Source organism: Fusarium pseudograminearum, chromosome 1 (genome assembly GCF_000303195.2).
Source record: "Fusarium pseudograminearum CS3096 chromosome 1, whole genome shotgun sequence".
Classification (NCBI taxonomy): Eukaryota; Fungi; Ascomycota; class Sordariomycetes; order Hypocreales; family Nectriaceae; genus Fusarium; species Fusarium pseudograminearum.
In genome coordinates, this window is record NC_031951.1 from 11465727 (window position 1) to 11490154 (window position 24428).

At 46.9% G+C, this 24428-nt stretch overlaps 7 protein-coding genes across 7 annotated transcripts, besides 1 other annotated feature; 5 read left to right on the forward strand and 2 right to left on the reverse strand.

The window, feature by feature from the left end:
* Positions 1–54: 54 nt before the first annotated feature.
* Positions 55–996, forward strand: FPSE_00701 (uncharacterized protein; the record flags this gene model as incomplete). Its single annotated transcript, XM_009253821.1, has 1 exon — positions 55–996. The coding sequence occupies one exon, from the start codon at positions 55–57 to the stop codon at positions 994–996; it is 942 nt and encodes a 313-aa protein (XP_009252096.1).
* Positions 997–2492: 1496 nt separating this feature from the next.
* FPSE_00700 (uncharacterized protein) lies at positions 2493–8937 on the forward strand (the record flags this gene model as incomplete). The annotated part of the gene is made up of 17 exons (XM_009253820.1): positions 2493–2551; positions 2685–2694; positions 3289–3402; positions 3452–3478; positions 3529–3906; positions 3958–4742; positions 4795–5010; positions 5063–5738; positions 5790–5806; positions 5855–5897; positions 5950–6132; positions 6186–6224; positions 6338–6387; positions 6494–7354; positions 7409–8080; positions 8134–8639; positions 8693–8937. The coding sequence occupies 17 exons, from the start codon at positions 2493–2495 to the stop codon at positions 8935–8937; spliced, it is 4881 nt and encodes a 1626-aa protein (XP_009252095.1).
* A 936-nt stretch (positions 8938–9873) lies between these two features.
* Positions 9874–11583, reverse strand: FPSE_00699 (uncharacterized protein; the record flags this gene model as incomplete). Its single annotated transcript, XM_009253819.1, has 1 exon — positions 9874–11583. One exon carries the CDS (start codon positions 11581–11583, stop codon positions 9874–9876), a length of 1710 nt encoding a protein of 569 aa, XP_009252094.1.
* Positions 9990–10091: a repeat region.
* A 1229-nt stretch (positions 11584–12812) lies between the features above and the next one.
* Positions 12813–15287, forward strand: FPSE_00698 (uncharacterized protein; the record flags this gene model as incomplete). The annotated part of the gene is made up of 1 exon (XM_009253818.1): positions 12813–15287. The coding sequence occupies one exon, from the start codon at positions 12813–12815 to the stop codon at positions 15285–15287; it is 2475 nt and encodes an 824-aa protein (XP_009252093.1).
* Positions 15288–16340: 1053 nt separating this feature from the next.
* FPSE_00697 (uncharacterized protein) lies at positions 16341–18168 on the forward strand (the record flags this gene model as incomplete). The annotated part of the gene is made up of 3 exons (XM_009253817.1): positions 16341–16805; positions 16860–17399; positions 17455–18168. 3 exons carry the CDS (start codon positions 16341–16343, stop codon positions 18166–18168), a joined length of 1719 nt encoding a protein of 572 aa, XP_009252092.1.
* A 435-nt stretch (positions 18169–18603) lies between these two features.
* Positions 18604–19964, reverse strand: FPSE_00696 (uncharacterized protein; the record flags this gene model as incomplete). The annotated part of the gene is made up of 7 exons (XM_009253816.1): positions 18604–18703; positions 18754–19139; positions 19193–19260; positions 19325–19361; positions 19426–19607; positions 19675–19810; positions 19863–19964. The coding sequence occupies 7 exons, from the start codon at positions 19962–19964 to the stop codon at positions 18604–18606; spliced, it is 1011 nt and encodes a 336-aa protein (XP_009252091.1).
* Positions 19965–21951: 1987 nt separating this feature from the next.
* Positions 21952–23661, forward strand: FPSE_00695 (uncharacterized protein; the record flags this gene model as incomplete). The annotated part of the gene is made up of 5 exons (XM_009253815.1): positions 21952–22503; positions 22550–22658; positions 22708–23012; positions 23067–23120; positions 23167–23661. The coding sequence occupies 5 exons, from the start codon at positions 21952–21954 to the stop codon at positions 23659–23661; spliced, it is 1515 nt and encodes a 504-aa protein (XP_009252090.1).
* Between the last annotated feature and the right edge of the window lie 767 nt (positions 23662–24428).

Below are 24428 nucleotides of genomic sequence, written 5' to 3' on the forward strand. Positions count from 1 at the left end.
ATTGTCTTGATCACATCCTGCTCTACCGATTGGTTAACAGAAAACAAAACAAAAATGAGCCTCAAATTCACTACTCTCGATGTTTTTACAAAGACCGCCTTTGAAGGCAATCCACTGGCTGTGGTGACAATCCCGCCACCAAGCCAGTGTCCTCCTCTCACCCAAGCCCAAAAACAACGCATAGCCCGCGAGTTCAACCTTTCAGAAACCGTCTTTGTCCATGATAGCGAGAATCATTCAGAGTCAAGTGAGAGACGAATTGACATATTCACTCCGAAAGCGGAGCTTCCATTTGCTGGTCACCCGACAATTGGCACTGCAGTCTTCATCCGTCCTCAAGGTGTCAAGACTTTGATCGCCAAAGCAGGGAAGATCGATCTTGAATTTGATGCCAATGGCTCTGCTCGTGCTGCTATTCCACATAACGTACGACTTCATGCCCATCGCCTTACCCAGCCCGAGTACGAAGCTAGTTCAGATGGCCAGATCGTTCAAGTTGCTGCAGCTGAGCATGGCGCGCAGTTGTTCAGCATTGTCAAAGGAATGACTTTTGCGTTGATCGAGCTACCATCTCTCGACCTGTTGGGCGCTGCAAAGATTGGAGCAATGGCTTACATATCTGGAGACCTACAAGATGATGGCTGGAAACACGACTTTGACTCGAGGAGATACTACTTTGTACTTCTAGACAGCGAACGATCTTCGGATGGAAAACAATTCGTACAAAACGTTCGGACAAGACTCGTTAAACGCACAATGGAAGACCCTGCAACAGGAAGTGCTGCATGTGCATTGGGTTGCTATCTGGCACTACACAAGCTTTCTGCTCTTTCTGTCCAGTTCAGAATTACCCAAGGTGTTGAGATGGGACGCGAAAGTCTCATTCTAGTTGATGTAATGGTTGAAAAGGATGGAAATGGAGAGCGCAGGGTCAAAACAGTCCATCTTGGGGGGAATGCAGTCGAGGTGATGAGTGGAACCCTACGTGTCCCCTGAGGAAGGTCTTGTCAAATAAAAGATTCACATCTTATTCCAATCGCTTCTTAACCGCTAGGAGCATAAGAGACGAAATCATTAGGTCAGTTTATGCTATTTAGACCATACCTCTAGGCTATTTATTTTTATACACTAAGACTTGAGAGGTCAACGTTCTGCTATCTGCTATTACAGACGGTTGGTATCGATATTGTAGGAGCGAAGTATCATGTTGGTTACTTTAGTCTCAGGCTTAACGCTTCTGTTGTGCATCACTCCATATTCTAGACAATAGTGATCTGAACCCTACGCGTCCCTTTGAGGAAAGTCTTGTCAAACTAAGGAGCCACATTTTATTCTAATCTCTTCTTCAAGGCAGGTATCTACGGAAGTTGTCTGCAAAGCATCCTTGTCCTCTGCTAGGTAGATAGACCACCCGTATCTTAGCCCGATGAGAATGAGCCGAGTTCCATGGCCAGATTAAACTCAATCCAGTACAGTAAAAATAGAAAATCTTTTTTCCCAGTGAGGGTCACCTGGCTTGCGATGTGCCAATCCACGGCCAACAATAGACAGTTGCCGAATAGTTTGATGCCCAATTTCAGGGCGGTGGTCGATAAGGAGTTTTGCAATTACTGACCCAGCCCAGGTACCTAGAATAGCTGCATGTCCTTCGGTCCCTGGGTTATAGGTCACAACCCCTGTATCACCCTCATACCCTTCTGTATAATCAGGGGCTTTAGCTGATCGCAAGGCCTCCCAGACTATAGCTTGTGTCGGTTTGTTAATAATAGTGTCGACCCAAATCACTCTTAGTGCTGAAAGAGGCTTGCTCTGCCTCTGGGCATCTTCCACCTAGGTATGCCAGAGCAATTCAGAGATTTCGAGTCTTCCACTGCCCCAAGCTGTTTCATCGTATCGTCGCTTAGCCTCGCATAGTGCTAAGAAGCCACTGTGGGCATCGACGTTCGCCATAAGAACATGATCATCCTTGTTGCCATTAATGTAGACTTCACCGTATGATAGGCGGTTGGTATCGACATTGTGGGACCGAAGTATCATGTTGGTTGCTTTAGTCTTAGGCTGAACCCCGCCAAATTCTAGACAATAGTGGTCTGAAAATGTTGAATGAGACTGAGCCGATATGTTATCTGACTGCAGTCTTGCTGGTAGGATGCGTCCTTGCAGGCGTCCGCATTTTGCTTGTTGATCTGTCATTTTCTAGTCGCCAGTAGTTCGGGCAATAAAAATGATCAGTTGCCAGTTGACTTCGACAGAAGAAAGAAACGAAGCGCGAAGAATGATATCGGGGATTCGAGGACCTAGCATCATTGACCAAGCAAGGGCCCCAAAGTCAGTGGCGACATGAACGGGTCCTGAGCCGGCGAAATCGTAGAGACCGAGTTTGTAGAGCCATCCGCTTGGGTTTCATACAGTCGTGCAGCTGGAGATTCAAGAGTTGACGTCGAATTAGTAGCTTGACAGGGGTGAAAACGCGACCGGTTCCTTGGCTGATAATGGAGTTGAAAGAGGAAAAAGCACGACACAGTCAGAATTTTGCGGGCAGAGTAACAAGGTATGAGGCAGGTGGCTACTTGGCTAAGAGGCAGGTACCCAGCAAGTACTACTTCCACAGCGCATAAGAACAAGATCCCATGCGGACCCGTCGGATTTGTACCAACTACCTAGAATATCCGCCTGTCTTTCAGTACCTGGATTGTATGTCACAACTCCAATATTCTTCCCATACCCTTATGTATAATCAGGTGTTTTTTTTTGTTTTGTTTTTTTGAATCAATAACTGCATCGACCTGAATCACCTGAGGGTATTAGAAACATCGACGACCGCTTGGAGCATAAGAGACGAAATTAATAGTTCAGTTTAGTGTACTTAGACTACACTCTTTAGTCTATTTATTTTTGTACACTAAGACTTGGATTCTGCGGTATCAATAGCAATCCTTCGGCACCACCCGTATCTTAGCCCAATAAGATCATCTCGTCACTTTCGGCGCCATTTCGCCGAAATCCTTATCTTCCAGATCTGGATAATAGCCATCAATCCATGATTTCATTTCGCCGAAGGTGGAGTCGACAACTGGATTATCAGTTCATCTGTGTTACAATAGGGTTGTTTAAAGAATCTAATATAAAGACGACATTCTCTAATCGTAGCACTCAAACCACGCACGTCCTGACGATACCTATATCAACCGTTCACTTGATACAAAGTCCCACCAGCCACCATACACTTCAAGAAACCTGCAAACATGCATTATACACCCCGTGAGGTACGAAATACTCTGGCCATAGTACTTTGTTGTTACTAATGTCATTAAGGTTGAGAAACTTGCCTTTTCTCACGCTGGTCATCTTGCTCAGAAGCGACTGGCATATGGAAGGAAGCTCAATCAGCTAGAGACCAGTGTAAGTCGAGTTCCAAGACAAAGGTGTCAATAAATATTGATTAATCTAGGCTCTGATTTCCAATGTCCTTCAAGAGGTATTCCCCGTTTCCAATGTGCCTGCTATTGATATTGCTAACTTGACAAGATCATTCATAACGAAGATTACTCTGTCGCCGATCTCATGAAACTTGGCAAGGTTATCATCGGCCGACGACATGTTCATCCGTCTGTTGTTGCTACGCTTAAACAGATGCAGGTCGAAGGCACTTTTGAGACAGGAACTCATTTGATCACCATCCATAACCCAATCAGTACTGACGATGGCGACTTGAAGATGGCTTTCTATGGAAGCTTCCTTCCAGTTCCCTCTCAAGACTTGTTTCCATCTGTCAACGAGGCGGACTTTCACCTTTTGGCTATGCCAGGTGCTATCCGACCAGCAGATGCTGAAGACATTATTCTCAACGCTGGGCGTGACCGAGTGAGAATCACTGTTACGAACAAAGGGACTCGAGCCGTTCATGTAAGTTATACATAGAATCCTGCATAAGTGACAGAATTAATTATTGCTCAGATCGGATCTCACTTTCACTTTATGGAGACAGACCCTGATCTCAACTTTGATCGCGAAAAGGCCTACGGCTTCCATCTCGACCTCCCAGCCGGGGAGTTTCTGCGCTTCGAACCTAATGAGCCGAAGTCCGTCACTCTGGTCGAAATCGGAGGCTCAAAGGTCATCCAAGGTGGGAGTGGCCTTGCCAAAGGTCCGGTCAACCGTAACGATGTCCAGAACATCCTTCAGCAACTACAACAGGCGGGTTATCAGCACTCGCCTGAAGCTTCAGAGGAGCAAAATGCTTTTCAACCGTGCTCAATTAGCAGAGAAGCGTATGCTTCCGCTTATGGCCCTACGACAGGCGATCTGATTCGTCTTGGGGCTACTGACCTTTGGGCCAAAGTTGAGAAAGATTACACGTTTTACGGCGACGAGTGCACATTGGGTTGCGGTAAGACTATCCGTGATGGCATGGGAGCCGCGAGCGGCTGTGCTGATGCCGATTGTCTCGACTTGGCTATCGTCAACGCTGTCATCATTGATTGGACTGGCATTTTCAAGGCTGACATCGGTATCAAAGACGGCACCATCGTTGGTATTGGAAAAGCTGGTAACCCGAGTGTGATGGACGGTGTTTCTGCTAATATTGTCATTGGATCAAACACGGACATCATCGACGCCGGTGGTAAAATCGTTACCGCTGGTGGAGTCGATACCCATGTCCATAACATTTGTCCCCAGCAGGCATTCGAGGCGATCTCATCCGGTATCACGACTCTCTTTGGAGGCGGTACCGGCCCAAGGTACGTGTCAGCACCTCAACACTACTTGAATCTTTGGTACTGACGTAAACAGCACCTCGTCTACAGCTGTCAATGGCACCGCGAGCAAAAAGTACATTCGACAAATGATGCAAGCATGCGATCAGTTGCCCGTCAACTTTGGCCTCGTTGGAAAGGGAAGCGACTCCGAGAAAGTCGGTCTCCTCGATCAGATCAACGCAGGTGTTATTGCTCTGAAGCTACATGAGGACTTTGGATGCACACCCTCCACGATTGAGAACTGTCTGAAGTGAGTTACCTCTTCCAACACTGAATGTACCATGCTGAGTTTTTGTGTACAGTGTTTGCGAAGAGCAAGACATCCAATGCCATATCCATACCGATGGCCTCAACGAAGCAGGCTTCCTTGAACACACAGCAGCAATCTTCAAGGGCCGCAGCATTCACGTGTACCATGTCGAAGGTGCAGGTGGCGGCCATGCGCCCGACGTCATCAAGCTTGTGTCGTACCCAAATGTTCTGCCTAGCAGCACATCTCCCACGATGCCTTTCACCACAAACACAATTGACGAGCATATCGACATGGCTGCCAATTGCCACCGCCTCTCAAAGGACAACCCCGATGATGCGTCGTTCCTCAAGAACCGTATCCGAGAAGAAACCATTTCAGCCGAGGACATTCTTCATGACATTGGGGCGATCAGTATCATGTCATCCGACTCTCAAGCTATGGGTCGATCAGCAGAGGTGCTGGTATGCACTTGGCAAGCGGCTCATAAGAACAAGCTCCAACGCGGTGCTCTGGTAGAGGACAAGGATACTGGTGCGGATAACTTCCGTATCAAGAGGTATATCAGCAAGTATACCATAAATCCTGCCATTACTCAAGGAATCAGTCATGCTGTTGGTAGTGTTGAAACGGGAAAATTGGCCGACTTGGTCATTTGGGATCCTGCTGAGTTTGGGGCGAAGCCATTCCAGGTTCTGAAGAAGGGTTTCATTACTTATGCACAAATGGTGAGTTCAGTTCCATCGCGTCTAAATACAATTACTAACATCTTCACCCAGGGCGATGCCAACGGAGCGTAAGACTTTGCTGTCCATCAATATGGTACAATGCTAACCTTTCGCAGTCTCTCCGATGTCGAACCCTTGGTCGGCCGACCAATGTATGGAGTAAGTACTGTGTTTCAATGATTCGATGCGCAATTTCTAATCTACCTCCCAGGCCCTGCATCCCGAGTCGAGCGTCATGTTTGTCTCCCAGGCAAGCGCTTCTCAAGGTGGTGATGTTCACTCGTACAATCTCAAAAAGCAGATCGAGGTCGTGAAGAACTGCCGAACGGTAAAGAAGGGTGATTTGAAGTTTAACAGTGCTACACCCAACATCGATGTTGATCCCGAGACTTTGGTAAGTGCTTTCTGACGATAAAGTTGACCTGTGCTAATCTCGTTTCACGACAGGCTGTCACTTGCGATGGAATGGCAATCAAGTCCGAGCCGGTGAGCTCTCTTCCTATGACGAGGCAAACGTTCTTGTACTAGATAGTTACGTAAACACACTTTGCTTACCATCGGGGTTGGATTTACATAGTTTCATACATATTGTATTCAAGAGCTGTATTTACTGTCACATCTATCGAAGCAAGCGAGCTTCTGCCTTGAGGTTAGTGGTCGTGTAAACCACTAGCCGTTTGAGGTGTAGCGGTGCACTAAGCAAGGAATGGGCCAAAACAGGGCATCTTATCAAGTAACCACCTTATCATAAATAGTGCCGACTATGACTTAGCACTATTAGTTCTTATATTTCCAGTCATCCAACCTAATTCTGTCATCTGCGAAACTCAATATTTGACTCATTTTGTTCACTACTACATTTCAACACACAACATGGACAATAGCGAAGAAGATGATAGCGTTATTCACAGAGAAACTGGCACACGCGCCTATCGACTCCATAATCGGCGTCGACCCTGTGATAAATGTCGTGCCCGGAAGGTTCGGTGTCAAATAGAGGATGACAAATCGCAGTGCCGTCGGTGCGCACAGTCTCAGACTCAATGTACCTTCGAAGGGCGATCAAGACGCACGACACGGCAGAGCAGGACTACATCTGTTGCTAGCAGTGCTCATTCACCAGTTGTCAATCACGCCTCCCATGATGATACATTGGGTCTTGACAACTCTTTCGGTATAGATCAAGCTTCTTCCGAACAATGCTCTTCATCCGAAAGACCAACGATCTTCGTGGCTACTCCTCCAGTCTTTGCACACGAGACCGAGATCCCGTATGATCACGCACAATCACTTGGCAGTGTCGCCACCACAACGCAGTTGCAATTCTCCAGGTCACTGGATGATATACAGGGACAAACGTCAACCCTTCTAGGATCATCCTCCGAGGCAGATCCCTGGCTGCTACGACACTGTCAGTTCGATGAGTATGGGCTCAGAAACTTCTATGGTCTGCAGTTCCGAAACATTGGTGGAGTTCCAAACCGGCAGAAAATCCCAGTACACTTCATCGTGACGCCAAATTCAACGAATGATGCGACTTTTGACAAGATGATGTCTTTGAGATCCAGGCTGAATGGGCTCATTCAACCATCATTGGGAATTAGGCTTGTCAAGCTGTAAGCTAATCAATAATGGCATTTACAAGAGTAAAGACTGACACAATCCTTAAGGTTCTATAAGCATATCTACCCTCTGATGCCCATTATATCTTCAACTTACTTTACCCAGGAATTACTCGATAACCCACTTCCTGGGCCGGCTGCCCTTGACCATGTTCCATGTCATTTACTTGGGGCTATTTATGGTCTTGCGTTACCCTTTGCCCGAAATGATGAGCATTTGTCGATCATTGAGATACACCATCAATTACCCAGCGCAGACGTCTGGAACATTGTGCATGAAAGCCTACAGCAACAGCTTCGTACCCCAGATCTCAGTGTTTTGGCAGCAGGCCTCATGTGTCTCCATGCAACAATGAATCACAGATTCACCACTACAACAGATACATTCAAATGGACTTGGCTAGGCACTCTAGTTGGAATAGCACAGAATCTGGGCTTGCATCTTGAGACTCGCATGTGCGCTATTCCTGCTGAAGAAAAGCAGCTCCGTGCTCGTTTGTGGTGGGCTTTATACATTGAGGGTAGCTGGTTATCATTGCTTATGGGTCGTCCTCCATACATTTCTGACGATGAGTGGGACGTTGGTGAACTGGATGATACTGATTTTGCCATTCCTACAAGTATTCCATGCACCAATGTTGGACATGCTGAGATTACGAGGCCTTTCCCGGACATGGCTCGTCTCTCGGTCATTGCACACTCGGTGCAGTCTTCTTTATAGTAAGTTCTTCACTATTTTTGTGTTATGATGCAACAATCTGACTTCCTTGCAGTTCATTGAAGGCGTCACAGAAGTTGTCTGAGAATCTGTCGCTCTCCATCCAAACAGCGCAGCCCATATTTGAACAACTAAGCTCATGGCGCGCTTCTGTACAAGTCCCAGAGGCATCAAGAACAAGTAACAATGAGACTCTCAATGACAAGGAATCATATCCTGCAGCAATACTCATCGCACACGCAACGTTGGTCACATACGTATGGAGAGCGCTTCTACGACCCATCGTGCCATCGGCTGTACCGCCACTTGTTGTTGATGATCAACAGCTTGCCGAAGCTTCTCTGTTTATGGAGCTCCAGCCGCGTGATGTAGAGAACCTCTGCTGGGATGTACCAGATCTCTCACATATCGAGTTACCGCTAAGGAGCTCCGCCGATGGCACCATGTCACATCATACAATCATTCAGAACCTCCATCAATCTTCCTTGTCATGGGCTACAAGTCTGTCAAGTCTAGTCAAGAACTTATCACCAGCTCGTTTTCACGAGTTTTGGTATTCATGTGAGTATTGTCCATTATCTCTTCTTCTCATGACCTTGCTAACAATCATCAAGGGTCGAATATCTGCTTCGCCGTCATGTCAAGTTTTGCCATGGTGGTCTTTATCCAATCACCTACACAAGAAGCGGGGGTAAGGTCTAAGGATATGCTGACGTCCTGGCGTCAGATTGCAAGAGACCAAAGCAAAGTCTCTCCATTGTTGCTAATGACGTTGGCGCGAATTGATGGGTACTTTGCCGCTGGTCTTTCTGACGTCTTCTCGCTACCAGCCCATGTCGAAGCGGCGCTTTCACCCTAGTCTAGTTTGGTGTTATCGGCGAAAGTTGATGTGTGTCACTTTTCGGCGAATATCTCGCCGAGCACTTTCGCCGAAATTCAACATCTTATCTTGAAGGTTACTGATTTATTCTTTGAACTGCAACACACCAAACTATTTTACTCAAGTTGAACCATTAGTTACTTGCTTAGAATATTTATTCATTCTCGTAAGTTGTCAGCACTTAGCAAAATGGATCGTTATATGGATTTACAGATTTCTTACGCCTCGAGCTCCTTGCCCCAAGCCGGATGCCGCTGTGTCGGCTGCAGTTTTACAGGGCCGCGAATGAGTCGAATTACACAGGATCTACCCCCTCCTTACTCAGATGTCGTGGAGTTTGACCATTGCAGAAACTCCAAGTCTGTCAGCAGACCCTGGAAAAAGAACAAGTTCAGAGCTATAATTGCCCGAATTTTCCGTCGGGATAATTAAGTATGTCTTTTCCCATTCATGTGTTATTCAGTCTAACAAGGAGGTCTAGTATACTGTAATACCGGGTTATGTTTCAAGAGGTATAAAATACTCCAATCTCAATGTGTATTAGGATTCCAGTATATCATTTTATATCAAGTGGCGATACTTAATACATTTCAAAAAAGATGTCTTACAAAGACAAAAGTGATACTCATAGCAGTAGTTATCCAATACATATGATTTCTTATATCACAAGTCTATTCATCGTTTGATTAAGTCCGGACGTAAGGAGCCTACACAAGGGAACCCAAATGATTGTTTAATAGGCAATATGGATTCACGGCGTGGCAGTCTAAGTTGGCTGTGCGAGCCATAATAGATGTATTCAAAGAGTATAAAAGAAATAAAACTAATCTAACTTGATACTAGTTTGGACCGCTGTCGGCCTCTGAGGGTTGGCAGAAAGAGGGTGACTGCATATGGAATAGTCTAACCGCTGGTCTATTCTCCTCCTCCGATATGCACACCTTCACCTTCGCCCTCGCCCTCGCCCTCGCCCTCTCGCTTCTCATTGCCAAATTCTTTGTCATCTACTGGGTCGGACGCTTTTGCTTCGGCCTCAGCCTTCTCCTCCTCCTTAACCTCCTCTGTTTCCTTAGCTTGCTCCTTTACCTCCTCATTGACCTTCTCGACGCCCTTTTCTGCCGTCTCCTCACCCTGTGAAGCCGTGTTGGTCGCGTTTTGCACCTCGTTCTTCAGATCCTCACTTGTGTCCGCAACAGTCTTGTCGACGTTTTTCAAATCTGCCTCGGCCTGAGCCACACTCGTGCCAGACTTGTCGGCGTCTGCAAGGTCCCCAACGGCGCCTTCGAGATTCTCCTCAGTTTTCTCAATTGCCGGATCTGAAGAACCATCCACCAGTTCCTGATTCAGCTCTCCTCCCTCCTTGAGCACAGTCTTCATGTCCTTCTGGACATTGTCGGCCACAGCTACCGCCTTGTACCCGTCTTCCGCTTGAGAAGCCAGATTCTCGACAGTTGGTGACACTTGACTGAGCTCAGACTGAAATTTCGCGTCGGATTCCGCTTTGATTTTGGTTTCTTTCTCTTTCGCGTCTGCCTCAGTCTTGGCTTCTTTCTGTGCATCAAGGATCCTCTGCCTCTCAGCCGCCTTGCTGTCCTTGAACATGATCAAGACCGTCGCAACGCCTGTCAAGATTCCTATCAAGGACCCAAACTTGTCACTATAGTGACTAATAGAAGACATCACACTATCAAAGGTCGGCGAGGTACTCGGAATGCTTGGGACCACGAGCGTGTTGATGTTACCAGCCACGTTCACGTTGTTGATGGTGCCCGCAAACGCAGCTCCAATGACGGTGTAGGCATCCCCCGTCTTGTCGCTGGTCTGCACAGCACTCATCCAGACCGGGTTGAGGGACACGGATTGGTCGCCAGTGCCTGCGTTTTGCTCCTGCATGGTGCCATCGCCTGGCATCGCTACCGGGATAATCTGACCACCTTTGGCAGCCATTGTCAGCTGTGCCGAGCTGGCCGCTGCGCTAGCCGTAATCGCCAGGGTTGCTACCAGAGTCGGGGCAGTCGGAGTGGCAGGCGGAGTGGCAGGCGGAGTGGCAGTGCTGTCCGCGCTGCTGCTGTCCGTAGTGTAGAGGTAGTATGTACCTTGCCAGGCGCTCGTGAACTGGGTTTGCCACGTGAAAACTACATTCCAGGTGCTGTAAGTGCATTGCTGGAAATTAGAAGTGCCAGTGAAAAAGGTGTTGATCGCCTCTGTTGGGACCTTCTGAGCTAGCGCTGCGCGGAACCCTTTGGCCAGGGCCGAGGATGGGTAGGCTTGCATGTACTTGATGAACTGGAACGAGTCCACCATGTTTTGCAGCATATCGCTAGTGAGAGTGAAGGCGAGTGTTGGTGCGAAATCGGAAACAGCCATCACGGCCACTGGGAACTGCTGGTAGTAGTTGCCGTTCAGTGTTGCGATATTTCCTGTAATCATCGCCTGCAGACTGCTACCATCCGGCACGCCTTGCACCTGCTGGGCAACAGCGCCGTTGGGTACAGTGGCCAACTTGGTGTAGGTCGATGCCACAGTCGTACCGGAGGTGGGATTGGGGTTGGAATGGAAGACATTGAAGATGTCCACATCGTAACCCACGTTGTTGGTAACTGTGATGGTAAAGACGGAAGACATGATGAAGTAGGGTAAAGTAGACAAGTAAAAGTGAGTATGGATTGAGTTGTTATGGATTGAGTGAGTATTGACTGAGTGAGGAGGATATCATGAATGGCTCCTCTCCCTCTATATATATATACATAAATCGAGCAGGAATGAAGCATTCTTTGCAGCTGATGAGGTTCGTTCGCTAACGTCGCCCAATGATTTGATACTCACAACGCCGCGGCTCAGTATGATAAGACAGACAGTCTAGACTTTTACACTCAGCTGGCTTTGATTCAGCCTATTGATTTAAACCATCCATCCCTGCAGTCACTATTGGTCAAATTCGCTCCTAGCCTGGCTGGCTTCAGTGACATCTCCCAATAGCTAGCGCCACTCGTCTAATAGTGCTTGCCAGCTATCAGCTATCATTCCTGTCACTCGCTTACATTAGTTAGCCTCGGGCTCAGCCGCACATTCTATCCAAGTTGGTATAGTCTTTTTGGACTCAATGGCCAGCTATATACTTCACCGCTTAAATTTCACATTTTTGGGTAGTACTTAACTATCTTTTGATCATCTGTAATGCGTTTTGGACTGTACATTTGACCGTCGACTCATTCGATCTAAACAGAGATACGAGTTTAACAGTAAATTCCTACAATGAAAGATACATTATACCTCTGCCACACAAACAATATTTACTACCGCTGTCATTTCGATGTACTTAGGTGTCTTTATTTCATTGGAAAAAGAACGTGGGGTTTGGGAATGTCTTTGCTTAGCCATGTGATACCGATTGAAAATGTTCTCGACCATAACTACAAAAGTCCTCTCAGCCAGCCACTATTGTCCTTGTGAATTTGAAGTAGCTATCTCAGGAATTACCATGGATCATGGCAAGACTATAGCCGTTAAATCAGCTCATTTTGGCCCTTTCGTGGCTGACCCAGACTGAAGCCGTTGGGATGTAAGTAAAATAGTTTAGAGACATGCAGGTTCCAGAACTCACAGCCTGCTTAGCGCCCTCAGCTGGATATGTATGTCTCAGCCAAGATGAACTGACGGGGTATCTGGACGGTGCACAACCGGAGTATGGATGAACTACCAGTATACAAGCGTTGAACGACAAGCCAATTGGTATTTGTTGTATAAAATAGGTTCAGCAACAACACTCAACACCACCATATTTTTGCAGCATCTTGCATCCTACTACCATTCTACCCCCTCACTTCTCTCACTTGTTACTTGGCCCCGCTACCATGTCTACCATCACTGTGTCCTTCACCAATAGCTTAAACGTCGCCGTTCAGGTCTACGACTCATTCGCTCCCCAAGATACGAGCAACTATTTTGGGACATTGACCTTGCTTACAACGGTACCGGCCAATACCGTAGCTTCAGTGACGCTCATCCACTCAACATCGACACTGATAGTCAGCAATGCAACGACCAATTCCCCTTTGGCGCGGTTCATTTACATACCAATGTTCAGCGTCGGGCCGTTTGCTGTGTCTCAGGCCGATATGAATGCCATGGCCCAGACCATGGACTTTATCAGCTTCATGACCAACAATCCCCAGGATCCAGTTGCGGTAGCTTTCAATGCTATTTGGAAGGACCAATCAATTCCAGTGGCGGAGCCCGTAACCAACTTCTTTGCTCAACATCCGGCCTACGCGAACTGCACGTTTGTTACCTACATGATGGGTATAACATATGCCGCTGAGCAGCCTGTCAGTAAATCCATGCCCATGGATCAGGCTGTATACTCTCTGAGCAGTCTCGTGACATCAATGGGTGGAACGTGGCCGTCTGGCTTACCGGATATCACGGCGACCAAGTTTACTTGCAGCACCAGCAATGGTGTACTCGCTCTTCAAGCCGAGGTTGATCCAAGCCTATTACCTGCCAAGTCAGAAGAAGCGTTGAAATTCTTCATGTCGCTATTCAACTCCAAACTGCTTCTTATCAGCATCAACATCAATTACGCCCTTGACCAAGGCATTGGCGGGACGCAGCTCACCATCAGCCTTGATACTATGCAGGTACCCTGTGGAGACTTGGGAACCTTGACCATAAAGGATCCCAATGTCACCATTAGCATCAACCCACTGTTCAAATTTGTCACCTTTGAGGTTGCTGGTACCATTCCGTTCGATGTCTTTGAGAAGAAGTTCGACGCGGAGGTCACCATGACCATCGACAATCTCGAGGCCAGCTTCGGGGTACAGGTGGAAGGAAGCGATATGACTCTCCCTACACCTACCCTCATGAAGGGTGTACATTTTGATTCGTTTGGGGTAGGCATTGGAGTCTTCTTCGAGCCACCAGGTGCAGTGGTAGGCTTGTCCGGTCAATTGCATATCGGCGACGCTGCCAGCGGGGCCCAAGTGTTACTTGACGATGACTCCTTTGTTGTCGTGTGTCAGTTGGAAGATGGAGTCCCGAACCCGCTCTACGTTTCTTTCTACGTACCTCAGATGCAACTGACAGACGTGATTACTATTTTCACCAATTCGCAATGTCCTTTGGACTTGCCGGTTTCATTCAAGGACATGTTTTTCCAATGGTCTGAGAACCCCATGGAACCTGTTGTATTACCTGATGGTTCGCTCTCCCCGATCGGTTACGGGTTCAAATGTCGTGCAGACATCCTTTTCTTGAGCTTCTACGGCGACGTAGCAATCGATCCCACAAACGGAATAAACGCCGAGATTGAGATGGCCCCTCTCTCTTTGGGCGACCTTTTCAAGTTTGGGGGTGATGGCAAGGGCGTTACCGACAAGGTGGATGCTGCCGGCAATCCCATCAACAATAACCAGTTGGCTACAACGGCCGTGCTACAGCAGGCCAACAAAGATTCTACCGTTCAGCAGCTGGTGGCTGCGGGTGGTCCAGTGTTGAAGATCCAGACATCAGCCTCGCCTTACCTGTACATCAACGCCAGTGTGAGCTTGTTGGAGATAGTGAACGAGCAACTCACTGCGGAGATCACATCGACCGCTATTACGTTCGATCTGGACTTTGGTTCTATCTTGACCGAGCAGATGACTTGTACATTAACCGGGCTTGACAACCTGGCTGCCACATTCTCGTATGGAATTGACGAGAATATTTCACTGCCCACAATCGCCGATGTCAGCCTAGGGTCCATTGACTTGGACGTTACAGTTAACGCAAATTTGGGACTCGTTGGTTCAGGCTCTGGTGTCATCATAACACTCGGGGGTGGTTTTGATTTTGAAGGGGCAACCCTCACCATCGGTAGTTTTGAAGTCGACTTTCCAATCTCAACATTGAGTGATGTCCTATCGTCCATTCTCTCTCAAATCGAGAATGACGCTAAGAACATATTCAGCAGCATTTTAAGCACTGCAGCTCAGTGGGCCGGCAAGGTTGAGCAAGGCGTCATCACGGCGGTTGATTCGGTTGCCAATGTCTTGCACAATGCCTTTGACCAAACTGCTAGCGAAGTGGCTTCTACAATGAAAGACGCCGGCTTCGGCGCTCAAGAGATAGCTTCGGGCCTTAAAGATATCTTCAACTTGGGCCCTAACGAGATCCACGGCCTGATGAGATCGATTGGCTTCAGTAACAGCGAGATAGGTACAGTCTTTCAAATTTTCGGTGGACCATTATTCGGTGGATTTGCAAGCTCTCTTTTAGGTGGCGGCGGCCATGATGATAGTGTACCTGATGAAATCGTGAAGGATGTTTTTGGAGGGATTTTTTAGTGTTTATTCTTAGATTTACTTTGGTAGACTTTTTGATATCATTCCATTCAGTTCATTCACCGAGAACCAGAAGGTGCTTTTGAGTTTCGATAAGATGATTACGAACTGTGCGCAATCATGGGGAGTGATAGGGAGACTTGTCATCACGAGTCCCGGCGTCCTGATAACAATTTTATGAACAATATAATAGATACGTATGGAGTTAAATATAGATCGTTATTAATCGTGCAACCGAGTGCTAGTTAATGTATCCTCAAGGTCCCGTGTTCAAAAATGTTCAGTTGAGCCGCGTTCTTTACAATTTTGCAGTCAAGAGAAGAGCGATGATATATCGGATACCAGATGACGAACAACCCAGAGACTCGCAAATGCAATAACATTTCCAAATGGGCTTTACTGATTGGTAAAAGTCCTAGTTTGGTGATGAATGATGTGTGCGAACGGACAACATACCCTACGTCAAGTGACGCAAGCCCCTCTCAAATATGTTTTGCTATATTCTGACAGATCGACATAAGCTACGGTCAACGTAAGATAAGATCTTGTCCACCCTCGGCATTGTCTTGAAATACCGAGTGTGGTCTACAAGGGAAACTGCATCGTTCCTGTGTCACCAATAAGTAGCTTGCCTCGATCCTTGCAGCGGGTCTGATATGTGCCAGATGGCGAGACTAGCCAGACAAGTGAGACACTGATGAACAAATCAAATATACGGCTTATCATCTCATCTCACCGCTGACTGAATCCACTGTATCAATTTATTCATGTTCCACCAATTATTGCTTTTTTAGCTTGGCAATCTTACCTCAGATTTTAATAGGCAGTCCGTCAAGCCCCAACTGTCATACCGACCTCGCCAAATCGACTATTTGATTGGAGGCGCGCAATTGAGGCTGCATTTTGTGGCATAAAGAGCAGTGAATTCGTTGAACAATCTAGCCAAATGAGGGTAGCTGTGCAGAATGTTGAATGGAGCTTGTGTTTTAAATTCACTGCTTTTCCACATCTCTCAAAACGGCTTCTCAACAGGATCAGTACCGACACAGGCACAACATGGCGCTTTCAAATTTTGGTAGTATCGACTATCCATTTCTCGTAGGTGGACTTTTATTGGTTGGTTTCATTTACACAATCTACCGATCAATACTACCTCGTCCCCTAGAAGGAATCCCGTACAACGTCGCAGCCACGAAGCGAATCTTTGGCGATCTGCCCGAAGTCCGTGCCTATGGTAGCTTGACCGATTGGCTCGCGACGCAAGCTGTCAAACATCAATCACCGATTTTCCAAGCCTTTATTCGTCCCATAAGCAAACCCTGGGTGGTTGTCACTGACTACTATGAGGCATCTGAGATTTGCACTCGTCGTTTCAAAGAGTTTGATAGAGGTAGTGCGAGCACGTCTATTTTCAAGGGCGTTGTTCCTGGTTCACAGATTACGCTTCAGAGTCATAATCCGCAGTTTAAGAAAAACAAGGAACTTGTCAGGAATTTGATGACGCCGACGTTTTTGTCTGAGGTAAGGAGGATTCATGGACAAGATGAGGTGAGGCTTACTCTTATGTGCATCTAGGTATCAGCGCCAGAAATCTACGACAAGTTCTCACGGCTTGTTGAGTTGTGGAATTTGAAACTTGAACTTGCAGATGGAAAGTTCTTCGCTGCTTCAAGAGACATACACCATGCCGCCCTGGACATCATTGTCTGTGCCTCTTTCGGGATAGACACTCAAGACACACAACTGGTGAAAGAAAAAGATCAACTCAGCATAGAGCCTCGAAGTGAGAATGATGGCGAAATCTCATTCAAAGAGGTGCCACTGCGTGAGGAGCTAGGTGCTTTGACTATCTTATCCGAAAGTGTAGCAAAGGTTGTCAGGACACCCTCCCCTCCATTCTTTCACTTTCTATATCGCAACCTGTCATCAACGATGCGCAATGCCATCGCCTTGACTATAAAGTTGCAGCGCCGCGAGATTGCAAACGGTATCAAACGACGACAGAACGGGGAAGCGATGAAGTGCGCGTTGGATGAGATATCGGTCAGAGAAGAAGCCACGGCAAAGAAAGAGGGGAGAGAACCTGACTACCATTCTCAGACTATCGCCAGCGAGGTAAGTACCAAGATACTTCAATTTCCTGGACGAATCAGACTAACGTGTCTTGAAGCTCATGTCATATTTGATCGGCGGCCATGAAACTACATCTTCCACCATACGATGGGGCATAAGCTATCTCAGCAGAGACCAAAGAGCACAATCCGAATTACGAAAAGGTCTTCAAGAAGCTTATCAGCAAGCCAAAGCCGAAAAACGCCCTCCCACTCTCACAGAGATCATACAAACGCGTGTGCCATATCTCGATGCTGTCATCGATGAAACACTTCGAGTATCGTACACTTTCGGCATGACCCTACGAGAAGCTGTAGTCGACACACAATTGCTCGGCGCCCACATCCCAAAAGGAACAGCCATCGCCTTTCTCTCCAACGGTCCAGGTGTACTTTCACCACCAATCCAATACGATGAGTCGCGCAGTAGTGAATGGGTCCGGGCGCGAAAGCCAAAGCAGCCTGCTGATCAAGAATACGCCTTTCCTGACTTTGTCCCCGAGAGATGGCTCAAGTCGGTAGTAAATGAAGCTGGCAAAGAGGAAGTTGTGTTTGATTCTCAAGCCGTCCCTATTCAGGCATTTGGGCAGGGCCCTCGCGGGTGCTTTGGTAAGAGATTGGCGTATCTCGAGATGAAGATCTTTTTCACTCTCATTATTTGGACATTTGAGCTTTTGCCGTTGCCTGCGCATGTGGCTACTCCCAAGGAAGTTTCATCTCTGACCAGGTACCCGGATCGAGTCTTTATCAAGCCGCGCCGGGTAGTACTGTAGCTGGGTCATTCACACAGGTTATGGCCGTCAATTAGACAAGACGTTAGAAAAGAATTTGATGATTTAACTTCTATACAATTATTGTTGCTAGACCGTCTCGACTCCATTTAGTCTATGACTTGCCTTCTTTGCATTCTCTGGTCTATCCGCGCTTAACAAACCTCCACTATCATATAAAACGAGATCTTCTGGTGCTGTCCCAGCGGTCGTGCCGGTCACTGTCATTTTTATCGGCACCAATGACCTGTCAACGAATATTCCTTGTGTGCTGCTAGAGCTGCTTGGCAAGATGTTGAGCCATTTTATCTTTGTTTTCGCTGCGTGTAGTAATGGTTGGGTATGAGGCATGCAAGCAACAATAATGCCGACGCCTGTTTCAATATTGGACCAAATGACGATTCCTTGCGAATCGGCTTATAGATTGCCATGTCAGATTCAAGTATCAGTGATAGGATTGGGGATCTTACATGTCGCATTCAGGGTTCTGTTAAAGTCCAACATGTGCGGTATCCGGATGCAGCTGACTGCGATAAGACTGTCATTGGATTATTAGTGAAATTCAAGCAATAATATCTTGAAACTCACAATATTCCCACGCCAAATATGAGCATGATTCCAATCTTCTTTCTCGCCTTTAAACCAAGGTTATACAGCTGAGTTAAGGGAAGAACGAACATCCAAATATCTAATGCAACATTGATGCCAGCATGAGAGAGGATTAGAGCTTGGATGTCGAGACGCGGTCCGGAATTGGGGAACCCATCCCAGCCGTCTTGTGACGGCTCTGTGGGGGCACTTTGAAGGGCTGCAAGAACCAAGATGATGGTTGTGGAGAGAATAGTAAGTGCGATGGTCCATCTAATAATTGTGATAAATGTTGGGTCGGGGAAAATGCGGAGGAAAAAGAATAGGATCGACAGTTTGATTAGACACAAGCTGAGAACGTATGTGAATTCGACGACAAGGAGATACTGCATCATTTAGTATTGACTGCGAACTCTGATGGTGGTGATCTTGATCTTACTATGAAGAATCGGGTTGTTGTTTCTTCGCTTATCGTCCAGATGTCATGTCCTAGGCCGGACCATGTCACTAGAAGAGCGACTTGTGTCAGTATTACAAGAATTAAAATACCCAGAATCGAGTCGAGACCTACTAAGAATCATAAGTATTGTTTGTATCGCTGCAAGAATCTGAATATTTCGATAAGCTAGTAAGTAGTCCACCATGTTGGGTTGGCGAACAAGTCCCACTCACTGCTGCAGGGATAATTAAATAATCATCTACACCCCATTTTGTGAATCGGTGAAACTTTGTCGACAATCTTATACTTATTGAGACGAGTATCGCTCCAAGGATAAAAAAGTTGATAGCTCTGATGTTGTGGTCGTTGTCGATGTCTAGTCTATTGCAAGACACGCGCTCTTCTCTCATGTACTCTGAACATGACGCGTCGTTAGCTGTGTACCCCTGCGACAACTGAATACATCGCGTCTCAGCCCTTACCCAAAAGATCCTTCACACTGCAACCCCCTCTGACGCATATAAGAACATTGTCGCTGACCGTTGTCACGTTGCATAGGCGTTCGATGCTGGCGTCGGAGAATATCGGTCTTTCGAGGAACTTGTCGAGGCATTTCATCTGTTGATATTAGAAGAGCAATAATCTCATTTAACGCGACCGATAAACTTACAGCACACTCGGGCGCATCTTGCACTCTGTACTCCTTGGCATAAACCGGCTCACACAAAGAAATGGCAATGACAACTATCGGCCATAGAGTCAGTCCTCTCATAGCTCGTGGCTGGTCGAATGCAGGGCATGGGGAAGTATTTTATTCAGGAACCAAAGGGAGAAAGAATCTTGGGTATGTTCGCTACAGATCCCGCTGTGTCAGCCCTTTAAGGGGAGAAAGTCGGTGGCGCGCACGGCTGAGATAAGGTTCGCGATGGTATCTAACCACCGGTCTAGATTTCCGGATTTAACATAACCCTGGCTGTACCTCGATTCCTACAGTAGATCTGAGCGATGCTATTCGTTGTGGTGCATGAAAAGAGTTAAGTGGCGCACAGCGGCTGACGCCAGATCCCGGTCTGCCTGCCGCTTGGTTTCATTCCCAATCTGAGACATCCTATTTGTCAGGACATTCCAGCCGTTTGTGTTGCCTCAGGCTACAGGGGAGACGCAAGGCTGAGGATGATGTAGGTTTTCCTTTTGAGTTTGGTTAGTAATCAAGGCGATAGAGGTTCTTCTCGATCGGTTCGGGTTGTGGATCGAAGAAACGTTGGTCTGTGGGCTTTAAGTTTTGAGACACGAGAGAACATAACCGTTAATCACGCAATAAACACTAATGTTCTAAGCAGCAAACGCCAGTTGACTATATATCTTTAATTGCTCAGTTAGTTCTAAGTCGCATAATCCAACCTATCAATTCCGTCTCATATGTTCCGACATCTCTACTATTCCAAACACAATAATTTCCGATAACTACATAGTACCTAAAAAGTTGTTGACAAATAACAAGCCAATCAGGGCTGTTTGTCCAAACAAGGAACAATCCACCGGACAAGCTTCGGGTCACTGACCAAGGCAAATTGTATGTGAATAGCCTCAACAAGCTATAAAGAAGGACCCTTTTCCTTGTATCTAGACCTATTTTTCTTCTCTAGTTATCTTAGTCAATGTCAGCTATTGCACCTGTTTTGTCCCGAATTATGACGCATGATTCTAGCCTTCTAATAAAAAAAGCATCTTACCCTACAGTGGCTGACTTGGCGCCCGCAAGGATCACCCTTTTCGAGTACCTACCCTTGCTAGTAGCAACCCGAGGCTCCCGAGCTGAAAGCGACTGAAAGCGACTGAAACCTCAACATGCTCTTTCCTTGTCGTTTTAATCTCGTATACGTACCTTACGTCGCGTTGAAACATCAGAACATGTCCATCTTAATTCCCCGTCGCGCTCGGTCCACACCTCATCAAACTATAACTCGCTGTCACACTATTATTAGCCAAAGCTGAAGTCATGGCTACCACCTGAGCTACCCGTTTCAGATTTGTTCTGGTGCAGATCACATCGGCAACCGAGAGTAAAAGTCATGATCCAATGATGGACAAAGCCAACTCGCAACCTTACCCTCTTCGCCTAACGCCCAGAGGGTTCGTATGACTCGTGCTGTGTGAAACATTAGTCCTCATTGGTTGGATCCGCGTCTCGCGTATGCCCGATGCAGGGATGAGCTGAAGATTTCCCAAAGCGGACAACAAATCGTGACAGCGTGGGGAAACGACAGTTCGTTTAGTCCATAATTTATATTGATGATCTTCAACTTCTTTTAACTAAGTACACCATTAGCTTTCAAGTGCCGAAAGATTGTAAGAGAATCAAAAACATCCCGAGGGACATGTGAAGTAGCTATAGCCTGTTGATTGTTAAGCATGTGTCTCCTTCCGATGATGCATAACTGCGTAACATAGCACAACAGTCCCGACAGTCGGTTTAACAAAAGAAAAGAAACAAAACTCACTCTCTCCACAAGACCCTTTATTAATGTTAGGCTCTGACCCACAATGGATTATCATGACCAATGCTCAATACGAGTGTCAGGCCAAGTAGGCCAAGTAGACTAACGGTCGTAGGCGAGCTACATGTTGGTCCGTGTTGTACACCATCATCGGCCTCTTCCTATTTACCGTCATGATATTTCTAGTATTTAAGGTAGCTGATACTCCTCTCATCGATACTCCCTTTGAATGAACCAGTCATTGCATCTCGTCTTATCATCATGATGTATCTTAATCGTCTTCTCATTTCCTCCCTTTTGGCTGTCCCAGCCCTCGCGGCTCCCAGCGCCTCAACCACCAAGGCCTGCAACGAGATCGCAAAGAACCTCCCCGACATCGTCTCCTTCCCCTATGCCATCACTTTCAACACCGAGACCACTGGCTACTGGTCCACAACCCTGCGTGAGATCAAGCCTGCTTGTGTAGTCACTGCCAAGTCAGCTTCTGATGTATCTACCGCCGTCACGATCCTGAACAAGTACCCCGATGTCAAGTTCGCTGCCAAGAGTGGTGGCCATGACCCCAATCCCGGCCATGCAACAGCTGGTGATGGTGTTCTCATCTCGTTGGCCGAGATGATCGGTGCGGTGTATGATGCTGAGAAGAAGGTTGCGTATGTCAAGCCTGGCGGAGAGTGGAACGATGTCATCTCCGCCCTCAACAAAGATGGTGTTGCAATTGTTGGAGGTCGTCTGGGTCTCGTTGGTGTTGGTGGTCTTCTTACTGGAGGTGGTATCTCTTTCTTGAGTTCCCAGTACGGTTTGGCCGCTGATGTATGTCTTCTCCTGTCTCGTCTTGACTCAGCTAACAGTATGATAGAATATTGTTTCTTGGGAAATGGTCAACGCCAACGGAACCATTGTCAACATCGATGCCGAGAAGCAACCCGACCTTGCTGTGGCATTGAGGGGAAGTGGTGGTCAGTTCGGTAAGTCTCGCATATGTATCCTTTGACTACTATATCTAACCTCTCATAGGAATCGTCACCAAGTTTACCATCAAGGCCTACCCCATTGGCAAGGTCTGGGGTGGTCTTCGTACATACGATGACTCCAAGACCGACGAACTCTACCAAGCCATGCACAAGTTCATCCCATACAACAATGAGGACCCCAAGGCCTCCATTATCACTACCAGCCTCATCCTTACTGGTGGCAGCAGAATCAACCTGATGTTCTATTTCTACGACGGCGAGAAGCCTCCAACCACTGGCCCCTTTGCCGACTTTTTGAAGATCAAGTCTACCCTTGACACCACCAAGACCCAGTCATACCCTGAACTTGTAAGTCCATCACTATGCACAGTTTGAAATCTCGCATTACTAACATATGATTAGCTCAAGTCAAACGGAGCCGGAGTTTCTCTGCTCAATTCCAGAATCTCTTTCAGAGTAAGTAACACCCTCGATCTCTCGCAACCTCAACTAACAGGTATAGACTGCCACCATCCCTTACTTCCCCAAGGACTCCACTGTCTACAAGCAAATCACCGCCAAGATGCACGAAATCACACTGGGCTACTTCAAGCGCCTCCGAGGCCTTGCTTCCCAATGCTCAGTGGACTTCCAGCCCATGCCCGCCGCCATTGGCAAGCACACTGAAGAGCGAGGTGGAAACGCTATCGGCTTCACTGCTAATGACCCCGATCGTGTTCTTCTCGAGATCCAGTGTGCTTGGATTGAGAAGAGGTTCGATGGCATGGTTCGTCAGTTCTCCAAGGACTTGACTGCCTGGATTGAGGAGAAGGTGCCTCAGTGGCTGGAGGAACAGGGTGAGCCTGCTGATGCTTACCTTCCTCTGTTCATGAATGATGCCATGTCTGATCAGAATGTCACTGGAACGTACAAGAACTATGCCAAGTTCAAGGCGCTTCAGCTTGAGGCTGATCCTGAGGGTGTTTTGAGGGAGAGAATGGGTGGCTTCAAGTACTGATAGGTGTGAGGGACAGTCGGCGTTATAATTATATATTTAATTCTCAGATGTATTTAGAAGATATGTTTAATAATTGTTCTCCGAGGGAGACATTCAATACCTATTATAATTGCGTGTACCTTTAGTTCAATAAAATCTCTTTATCGAGTGTGGGAATAAACAGCAGAAGTACCAGAAGAGAACTCAAGATCTCAATCATGTTTTGTTTGAGAAATAGGAAGGTATTTGCTCAAGTCTACGATAGTTTAGGCTGGATCGTTGTACCAGCCATCATGTGGTTTGGGGTAATATGTGTGGATTGTAATCATAAAGGCTGAATCTCCAGACTTTCTGCATCTCATTTTCTACTCTTGAATGCCATACTTGACTTCTGCCAGGATTCTTGCTCTGTTCTCTGGACACTTTCTTACTACTCACTTGTCGAATATTGACCTGGCATTTGATAGGTCGTTTCGGAACTGACCTATTCTTGGTGCACTTTTAAATACGAGACGGACAACGGCTTTTCGGGTAATACAACATTGCGGCCCGACGCTAATCATTCAGCTAATCAAGGATCTAGAAGTACGGGCCGTGGAGATCATTCAACATCTAGACAAGTCCAAACAGACGAAGAACTGTTGCCCAACGATTAGTAGTTGTCCAATTTTCAAGATACGGTTTCTAACTGCTATAGGCTATTTCATTCACAATTCTCTCACCACTCGGACGAGCCATACAGTCACATCATTTTATCTTCATATTGTTTTTTGTTCCCCACTGGGCCT